General features: G+C 47.9%; 1 protein-coding gene across 1 annotated transcript; it reads right to left on the bottom strand.

Moving 5' to 3' along the window:
• Positions 1-3,446: 3,446 nt before the first annotated feature.
• On the bottom strand, positions 3,447-10,033 carry rab35b (RAB35, member RAS oncogene family b). The gene is made up of 6 exons (XM_062454287.1): positions 9,683-10,033; positions 7,862-7,912; positions 7,617-7,740; positions 4,237-4,361; positions 4,001-4,125; positions 3,447-3,775 (listed from the first exon to the last, which is right to left on the bottom strand). Exons 1-6 carry the CDS (start codon positions 9,732-9,734, stop codon positions 3,647-3,649), a joined length of 606 nt encoding a protein of 201 aa, XP_062310271.1. The 5' UTR covers positions 9,735-10,033; the 3' UTR covers positions 3,447-3,646.
• Positions 10,034-10,166: the final 133 nt, after the last annotated feature.

The following is a 10,166-nucleotide window of genomic DNA, read 5'->3' as shown; positions in this document are numbered from 1 at the left end:
TGAAAGGTGACTGTCCTGATAATGCTTTGGCTCGTCTCTGGTGACACAATGGCACAATGACTTAGGACAGTGTGCCAAAACCATTCAGAAGTTCTCCCATCCAATTCTATTCACAAAAATAAAGTGAATTGTGACATACATTTTTACAATAATATTATATTTTTAGCGATGATTGACTAATTCATACTTTCATTAATTGCAGATTAATGTTACCAATGAAGCTAAGAAATTACAGCGCTATGGAAGTTGTTTTTTTAAAGGGGTACTATTAAAATGCCACCATTGGGTTGCGCTTCAATATCGCCATCTAGTGGTTTAAAGTGTGAATTACAAGTGCAGTTCTCACAGTAAACCACCAGATGGCGATGGTAAAGCGCAGCCCTATGGAACGGGTTTTTAAGGGCCAGTGTTTCGACAGCGCCATTGGGCTGCGCTTTAATACCGCCATCTAGTGGTTTAAAGTGTGAATTACAAGTGCAGTTCTCACAGTAAACCACCAGATGGCGATGGTAAAGCGCAGCCCTATGGAACGGGTTTTTAAGGGCCAGTGTTTCGACAGCGCCATTGGGCTGCGCTTTAATACCGCCATCTAGTGGTTTAAAGTGTGAATTACAAGTGCAGTTCTCACAGTAAACCACCAGATGGCGATGGTAAAGCGCAGCCCTATGGAACGGGTTTTTAAGGGGCACTGTTTCGACAGCACCATTGGGCTGCGCCTCAATACCGGCATCTAGTGGTTTAAAGTGTGAATTACAAGTGCAGTTCTCACAGTAAACCACCAGATGGCGATGGTAAAGCGCAGCCCTATGGAATGGGTTTTTAAGAGCCAGTAGTGTCATGTGAGCACTAGAAGTGCAGTTCTGAAAGTGGTTGGTTGAGACGGGAGTCATTGGAGGGGACTTGGCTGAACAGTATTTATCTGCTATTATCACCCATTATCTACTCATACCCGGACTAAAGAATAAATCAATTTTATGATTATAATTAGATATACATACATACAATTATATGGATTCATATACTTCATAGCAAACATTGACATGTATTTCATTGTGTGATGCTGTTCTGGTATGTGGAGAGTGTTGTGGCGAAGGCTGACATTCGTCAGCGTGTCATCTGTTTGTCCTTACAAGCAAGATATGCTGCCTGGAATTTCACATTGTTTCAGTGCTTCTGGTGAGGTCACTGTGTGTGTGTGTCTTCATGTGCATTTGTGTCTGTTTTGAATTTCACTCACCAATCTAAGAACATGCACTTTTAGCATGCACTGATCATGCTTTGGCTCTCCAAAGTTCTCCAATCCAATTATATTCTAAAAAATAAAGTGAATTTTGACCCACCAATGAAATCATGGACAAATGAGATCAGTCATTGTGTCAAATATTTCTTCTTTTAAAACGTTTATTATTGATTAAATTCATGTAGGGAAAATGAATAGTACATCTCTTTTCTCCAGTGTACAGCAAACCACAGCTGATAAGTGTGTTTCAACCCTAGCAACACAGGGCATGTCAATACATGCGCGATGATGTGTGCCAAGATGTGTGTATGTTCTATATATTGAATATAAACACACAAATATATTTATATATACATACACATAATGAGTAGAAGTCATTGTTTGGGATTGGATACCATTTCTCCAGGGCCTCTGCTCTCTGGTTGTGGCACCACTGTACTTGGTGTACCCTGACGTGGTGGCGAGGGACACACAGAACACCCTCTCAACTCTCCTTGGGGACGTCCCACCCCACTACGAACCTCTCGTCGGAGGGCCGGGATGTAAAAAAAAAAAAAAAAAAAACCTTGTTAACTCTTCAAATGCGGTTTGAAGAGTTGCTTGATTCTCCCTAGCGACGACGGTTGGTATTCTACATGGCAACGTTCCGTGGCGTTCACCCGAGGCTGGCTGTCCAGGAGGAGGTGTTTAGGGCAGGGCCACCCAATTTTGGCCACGTCACCAGACAAACCCTCCCTCCCAGCCCCTCAGAGAGGAGCTAGTCCCCCTACCATACACACATGCACACACACACACACGTGTCAAGCAGAACACTGGACAGAACCCCCCCCCCCCCCGTGGAACAGGTAACACGGCTTCGGCGAGCCATAGAAACATGACAAGCAGACGTAAACATTTTGTCAACAGTTGCAAGCAGAGAATCCTCGGAGGTCTTGGAAAGGCTGACGCGGGGTCAGGTGTTAGCTCACAATACCCCTCGGAACAAAGTGTTACGTGCTGAAACAACACACAAGGTTACCCAGTTTGCTATGGACGAGGATCACTGCACTGGCTGCGTTTGCCTCCAGGTTCCACCACTCAGGCACACGTCAAATGAGCCTCACGCCGATGACACAGTCAATCGTCGTAGAAAACGCCCTGCAAAGCGACCGAAGGTGAAGGGGAGTCCACAGCTATGAGGTGCTGATATGTGGGGGGTGACGATGGGTGCATAGGAGAGGAGGGAGAGAGCAACAGAAGAGAGAAAGAGAGGGGGGGGAGGGGGGCTGAGGAAACCCCGCCCTCTAACCCTGACCCCGCCGTACCACCAGCCAGAAGGGTCACTATGGCAACAATGGAACAGGGAGAGCCACACAGCGTCTGACTCTATCGTGTTGGCAGTATCGTTGTGTTTGTTTGGTTGTTTTTTTGTTTGTTTTTTAAGTTGAAGGGAGAGTCTAAAAGCAAAACTCGAAGCGGGGTAAGACTCAAGTGAACAGAGATGGTCATGCTTGCTGTCCCGGGCTCAGGGAGTGGTTCACTGCTCTGACCATCACTGGAAAGACAGAAAGGTTGCTGGCTCATTAACACTAACAAACAGAGGTTAGAAGACAGGAGAGAGAGGGGGGAAAAAAAGGCTTGGCAAAAATATAGGAAAACAGAAACAAAAATATGACATCACCAGTTCAGTCCATTGGATTAGTTGCTAAAGGTCACCTATCAATCATCCACATGATTTTTTCTCATCAAGTCAACAGTAAAACAAACAAAACAATTTAAAGTAGAAGTTCATGATCTGTTGGCATGAGCCACGGCAAATTCAGGTTTGAAAAGTCACAAAAATAAAATGGAGATAAAACACAAAAGGTGGTGAACTCTCTTCCCCCCCCCACCCAATCCAGCATCTCCCTCTGACGCCTCCCACAACTAACCCCACCCTCCCACTCCACCCCACTGAGGACAGAAAAAAACTAAAAATAAACAATAGGAAAGCTATCCAACAGTGACTCTTCTTCAGGTGCAGTTTTACTTGACTTGTAATGTCCGGTGAGAAGTGGAATGAGAAAATAGATACTGATGTACGAGTATTTGTTTATGCATATAGAAATCTGAGCAACATGGTGATCAGTGGTGAGCTTGCAGGTCCTTCAAGAAACGAGAACCTTTTTTTAAATATGGCCCATCTGCTGAATTCCAAATAAAACTTGATCTGACTTCTAATAAAATCTGTACATTTTCTTAAAGTCTTCATGATTTGGTTGTCCAAAGGGGACTCTTTTTTTTTTTTGTCTTCCTCAATTCATTTTTTTTGCATTGTATATCTATTAAATCGTTATCTCGTCTTTTAATTTAGGTGCTTGGTTGTCCGTCCTGTGTGTGTGTGTGTTCTCTGGAGCAGACGCTGTCTTTGTGAGCGGCAGGAGTTCGTTAGCAACACTTCTTCTTTCGTTTACTGTTCTTGGTGAGTTTGACCACATCGTTCTGTTGCTGCTGCTGCTGCTTGGCCAGCACCTCCTTCTTAGCTCTGAGCACCAGCTCCGTGATGCAGTTGAACATCTGCAGGGGGGAAGAGAAACCAGCGGCGGTGAGCACGCAGTCTCGACCGCCGTGAAATGAGAGACTACCGCTCTCTTGATTAAACGTGGAGCGCGGGGCCCCATGTGACGGCCTCTCGCACATCAAGCCCGCTCTGCGGAGCTCCAAAACACCTCCACCCACCACCACCCTCCCTCAGCCACCGGCTCCAACAGCCACATTGAACCCCCCTCCTGGTGTGATTACCTCCTCCACGTTGATGTTTTCCTTGGCGCTCGTCTCAAACAGGTTGATGCCCATCTGCTCTGCAAACTTCTGCGCGTCGGTCGTCTCCACCACCTTGGAGTTGGGGTCGTCGTTCTTGTTCCCCACTGGAGAGAGAGAGAGGGGCGAGAGACGGTGAGTTTCTTATCGGTCCCGGACGTTTTTTCAGGGCCGTGTCAGAGCAGCAGGCGCCGAGGGGGGGGGCCACACGGGCTCACCTAATATTCGACAGACGTCGTCGCAGTTCTGGTTGATTTCGTGGAGCCATCGCTTCACGTTGACGAAGGACTCGGCACTCGTGACGTCGTACACCACGATGACGCCGTGCGTTCCTCTGTAATACCTGCATGTGGAGACAGGGGAGAGAGCAGTCCATCACCACCGTTTGAAAATGGCATTGATTCCACTTCATCGCTTCTAAACAATATTAATATTAATAAAGTCAGGTCACAGACATCCAGAGAGAGAAGTGGCAAATGTCACCTTGTGACAAAAAAAAAAAAAAACTTAATCTTTGTTAGTCCCCAGCCTGCCAGCAGACTGCGACAGAGTTCCTGGAGGTCAAACCTGCGCCCCAGAGACGGACTCTTTGTCCACACGGCTCCAGAGGGACACATCCCTGGTATAACTTCACTGCGCCAAACGCGAACACAAAGACCCCTTTGACAGTCCTATTGTGACTGTGTGTGTGTGTGTGTGACTGTGTGTGTGTGTGTCTGTAAGCGTGTTTGTGTATGTGCATACTCATAGTGATTCGCACTGGGGTGACAGCGTGTGGATGCAGTGTGTTGTATGAGAGCCTGTCACACACTGCCCAGGAGGACCCAGGCAGACAGCCAGGCAGACAGACAAGCAGGCAGACAGCCAGGCAGACAGACAAGCAGGCAGACAGCCAGGCAGGCAGACATGCAGGCAGGTATTCAGACAGGCAGACAGCAGGGAGTTATACACAGATGAATGAAGACCCACGCACACACATAGGGGGTATGGGGGCCACAGACCCTCCACACAACCATCCCTGTAGAAGACCCCCCCCACACACACACACACACACACACACAACAGGCTGCCTTCCACCGCACACACACACAGACATATGTCAGATACTGGACTATGGCGGACTGACAGACAGAAAAATAGACATATGGCAGTACACACACACACACACACACCATCCCTCCCTGGACTGAGCAGCAAAGGCGGGGTTTCCAACTCCAGCATGCAGGGCTGTGAGCAATCCCTATCCTGAAATTCACTTAGGCCTAATGAAGCACCATGTCACTCTACTTCAGCACAATTAACAATCAGCCAGAACAAGCCAGCCCTCTCCTGCAGGCCGCCTTCACAACGCCCGCTCTACCAGAGCAGAACAAGCCGGCCCTCTCCTGCAGGCCGCCTTCACAACGCCCGCTCTACCAGAGCAGAACAAGCCGGCCCTCTCCTGCAGGCCGCCTTCACAACGCCCGCTCTACCAGAGCAGAACAAGCCGGCCCTCTCCTGCAGGCCGCCTTCACAACGCCCGCTCTACCAGAGCAGAACAAGCCGGCCCTCTCCTGCAGGCCGCCTTCACAACGCCCGCTCTACCAGAGCAGAACAAGCCGGCCCTCTTCTGCAGGCCGCCTTCACAACGCCCGCTCTACCAGAGCAGAACAAGCCGGCCCTCTCCTGCAGGCCGCCTTCACAACGCCCGCTCTACCAGAGCAGAACAAGCCGGCCCTCTCCTGCAGGCCGCCTTCACAACGCCCGCTCTACCAGAGCAGAACAAGCCGGCCCTCTCCTGCAGGCCGCCTTCACAACGCCCGCTCTACCAGAGCAGAACAAGCCGGCCCTCTCCTGCAGGCCGCCTTCACAACGCCCGCTCTACCAGAGCAGAACAAGCCGGCCCTCTTCTGCAGGCCGCCTTCACAACGCCCGCTCTACCAGAGCAGAACAAGCCGGCCCTCTCCTGCAGGCCGCCTTCACAACGCCCGCTCTACCAGAGCAGAACAAGCCGGCCCTCTCCTTCAGGCCGCCTTCACAACGCCCGCTCTACCAGAGCAGAACAAGCTGGCCCTCTCCTGCAGGCCACCTTCACAACGCCCGCTCTACCAGAGCAGAACAAGCCGGCCCTTTCCTGCAGGCCACCTTCACAACGCCCGCTCTACCAGAGCAGAACAAGTCTGGTTTGTAGGAGAAATGGAAATGTATCGTCAAAGAATTGACCATAAAACAGCCCCCCTCTCTCTCTCTCTCAACACATTTGGATGTCCTTCCTTTTGCACATAACCACAACAGTTTCAATTGATAGTCGTTTGCGTCATATCCGCGGCTGAATGAGTTTGTTGTTCGTCCGTGACAGTTTAACAGCATCAGGTGTTATCTAGAACCTGGCAGTTAAGTGGTGTCTATGTGCTCTGTTATCCATGACAAACTAAGCAGTGCATCAACAAGTCTGTGTAGCCTGCTGCCTGTTAGCTTCCAGCTAGCAGTCACCTGTCCTGACTCCTGTGGGACAGCACTCTTGCTACGTCACAATGCCTGACTGGTTATTTACTGCACATTTCTCAAAACAACTGGGGGACGGACTGTAGAGCACTCAGCCACATCTAAAGAGTCTTTAGCTCCACAGAAAATAGTTCCCCTGCCGGCAAAACAGTCAAAAACACCCTGCTTAACAGGACGACCCCCCCCCCCACCCCCAAACACACAAACAGAAATAAAACACACACACACGCACACAAGGTTGCATTCATTGAAAAGGAAACACGTCTGTGGGTCAAATGTGTGCAGAAAAATCAAACTTTCCCATGTTCCTAGACTAGCTTCAAGACTAGCTTCAGAGTGAGCAGGTGCACTGCAGAGGAGTAATTGCCTGTCAACTCTGCCGTAGGACAGGTAGAGGTAAGAAGAGAAACGTGACACAAGGACAAGGAGGACGTGCAAAAAAAAAAAAAAAAAAAAGTTGCTCGCCAAATTGTTCTCAAATAATATCTCTTGGGATGGTATTCTGGGTATCACAGTGTCACGCAAGTGCTTCTCGCAGTAGAATATACCAGGAACCGCCCCTAACCATAACCAACATCTGTAATTTAAGGTTTGAGGGGAAATTCCACCCAGTTTGCTGAAAAAGTATGCATGTTATTCTGGATATCTGTACTTGGTCAAATCAACATGACAATTGTCCTCTAAAAATGCTTTGAAACCTACTTAAAAACACATCCTTCAAACCTTGATACTTTTGAAGCTAAATGTCAAGACGAACACATCAAAGGATCCTGAGACTGGTATGAGCGTGGGTGTGTAAGTCTCAGTGTTTTATTTAACAAATGTTCAGAACGACGGTGTCATTTGGACAATGAAATGCTTTAGATGTGGTTCTGGTCACCAAGGAAGCGGTACACAAAGACATAAGCAAAACAAAAGATACTAAAGATTATAAAACATGAAAAGGTAACCAGGTCAACTAAAAGGTATATCTACATTTACATGTAGGTGTAAAAAATAAGTAGGGTTTAAAGTGAGAAACGATTCAGTGTGAGAATGCAGTAGAGCAGATTGGTAATACGTGTGCGTGTATGTGTGTGTGCGTGTGTGTGTATGTGTGTGTGCGTGTACTTACGTGGAGGTGATGGTGCGGAAACGCTCCTGTCCTGCAGTATCCCAGATTTGTAGCTTCACCTTCTCTCCGTTGATCTCTACCGTCCGGATCTTAAAATCCACCCCGATCGTGGTGATGTAGCTTCCTGCAGACGGCACAAGCAGGCCAAGGTGAAACACCAGGCTGCAAGGTGACACGACTTGTGCAAACACAAAAATCAGTGATGCAAGCTGACCGGAGAAGGTTTCAAAACGTGTCTTTCTTACCCGAAAACGTGTTGTCTGCAAACCGCAGAAGGAGACTGCTCTTCCCTACGCCTGAGGACGACAGAAACAGATTTATATTAAGAAGACGTCCAAGCTGCTTCCACAGAGAGACAGCCCATTCACTCTGATCAATCCTGTAGCTGTATGTCTGAGAGGAACTTAAGACAATTAAATGTGAACACAGCTTAAATTGCATTACTCAGAGATCATATGTTGTAAACATGCTCTTAGTCTGGGAGTCAGGTGGCTGAGTGGTGAGGGAGTCGGGCTAGTAATCTGAAGGTTGCCAGTTCGATTCCCCGGCTGTGCCAAATGATGTTGTGTCCTTGGGCAAGGCACTTCACCCTACTTGCCTCAGGGAGAATGTCCCTGTACTTACTGTAAGTCGCTCTGGATAAGAGCGTCTGCTAAATGACTAAATGTAAATGTAAACGTAGTCTGTGGACAAATACAGCAGTCATTATGCACTCAACAACATTGGAGGTAAATGCTGTCGACACTTGAGGAAAAAGGCGACTGATGACCAGACTTGTGCACACAACCTACCTGAGTCAAGCAAACCATAACTGAAGGCTTAAACCATAACTAACGGCTGAGGACAGAAGAGCAAACCGGCGCTACAGAATTGGCCCAAATCGCGTCTAAATACTCGCAGGAAACAGTGGTTCAAGTGCTTGATTCAGAGGCAGCAGTGCAAGGGACACTGGCCCTTGTGTGTGTGTGTGGTAGTAAAAGGGCTGCTGTGCTGCCTTGCCCACTATTGTCAACAGCCAGCTGATGGGGTAGTGCCAGGATCGGGACGTCAATGACTGTACGAATCTTTCACCGACAAAGGGTACCCGCAGAATGACTGGCCCAGTGATTTGCTTCTTTTGTGGGCCCGAGTTTCCAACTGAATGCATACAAGCAGTGTATTATGACATCTATCCCCTTGTGCATCTCATGCAAGTCTGTTTTTTTGTAGGCTGCAAAATGTGCACCATGAACCAAGCACAGCTCAATAAATGCTGTGCTGTGCAAGTTATGCAGGTAATGATTGATAAAGTGGTTGAACGCCTTCAGGACGAGCAGATATATGGCAACGGAACAAAGTTGGACTCGACTAGCACTGGGACTACTAGTTGCAATGGCCGGTCCTGCCATGCAAATCACAATTAACTTCAGATTCACTTGGTTCAATAAACAATACTGAAACGGCTACCAAGAAGAAAAACAAATAGTTGATTCTATCAAGACCTTACTGGCTACAAATGTGATACCTCTATGGGCACCAACATGGACAATCATACTAACACTTAGATATATCTTGTTAGCTAGCAACGACATAACTAGTGGCTACCGCTAACTTAGCTAGCAGCCGACAATTCAAAATAGAAAGCTATCAACTAGCTAGACCTGTTAGCTAGCAATAACAGCTAGATCATAGATACCTATTGGCTACTAACGCATGTTGAAAATATCCGACAATCTGTATATAACTAGTTACCTTACTGGGTTGTTGTTAGCGCGCCAGTTATAATGCCATTCTGAATGAACGAAGCTAACCCGGCCAGATCTCTTGGATTGAAACTAGCTAGCTAGCGATATCCGGCCCGGCTGACATGCCCAGCCCTGCAATAGTAGGCTATGTCCGCCCTGCCACCGTTCTATTAGTGCAATAATGAATCGATTTGCTTCACAAAAAACAATTAAGTGGGAAAGCCTTCTCGTTGTACATGTGTTGAAAAATCATGTTGCGTGGGTCAATACACATTCTACAACAGCCCACGTAAAAACATGATGAGGCCCATTTCCCGTCACGTATCCCCGGCATTTGCTTACCACTGTCACCGATGATGAGCAGCTTAAAGAGGTAATCGTAGTCCCTGGCCATGCCGGTAGTTGGTGGGTCACCCCCGCCTTATGCCGTTTCACTGCTCTTCCTCGCGACTTGCTGTCCGAACCCTTGGCTCGTAATTCACCTGCCCTATCCCCGATATGAATAAGAATGATACTACTATGCCCAACCGTAAGCCCCCAAGCCGGCGGCTTTTTTCGGGGTTTCGCGCTGTCAGCAATACACTCTCTTCGATGCAAATAGCCGGAAACTCCGCTTCCTTCTCTGGTAGTGACTGCACCCAACCCTGCGATCTAAGCTGTTTGCGCAGACGCACAGCACAACCGTATGGGTAAAGCAATACGATCAGTCCATTGATCAGGTCGGAGTGGCGATGTTGGAGATTGGAAGCTCTGTTGGATTAGTTGTAATTATAACTTCAGAACCGAACGGATCCTTTATACAATTTTTGTTAATAATACGCAACTG

Source organism: Osmerus eperlanus, chromosome 28 (assembly GCF_963692335.1).
Source record: "Osmerus eperlanus chromosome 28, fOsmEpe2.1, whole genome shotgun sequence".
Classification (NCBI taxonomy): Eukaryota; Metazoa; Chordata; class Actinopteri; order Osmeriformes; family Osmeridae; genus Osmerus; species Osmerus eperlanus.
Note: the sequence above shows the minus strand (reverse complement) of the source record. Positions and strands in the feature narration are given on the sequence as shown.

What these genes read in the sequence shown, in the direction of transcription:
- rab35b (XM_062454287.1), bottom strand. Translation starts at nt 9,734, where the DNA reads ATGGCCAGGGACTACGATTACCTCTTTAAGCTGCTCATCATCGGTGAC. An exon ending in TGCAGACAACACGTTTTCGG is followed by an intron (nt 7,741 to 7,861) that starts GTAAGAAAGACA and finishes TGCCGTCTGCAG; the next exon opens with GAAGCTACATCACCACGATC. An exon ending in AAAACATCAACGTGGAGGAG is followed by an intron (nt 3,776 to 4,000) that starts GTAATCACACCA and finishes TCCCCCCTGCAG; the next exon opens with ATGTTCAACTGCATCACGGA.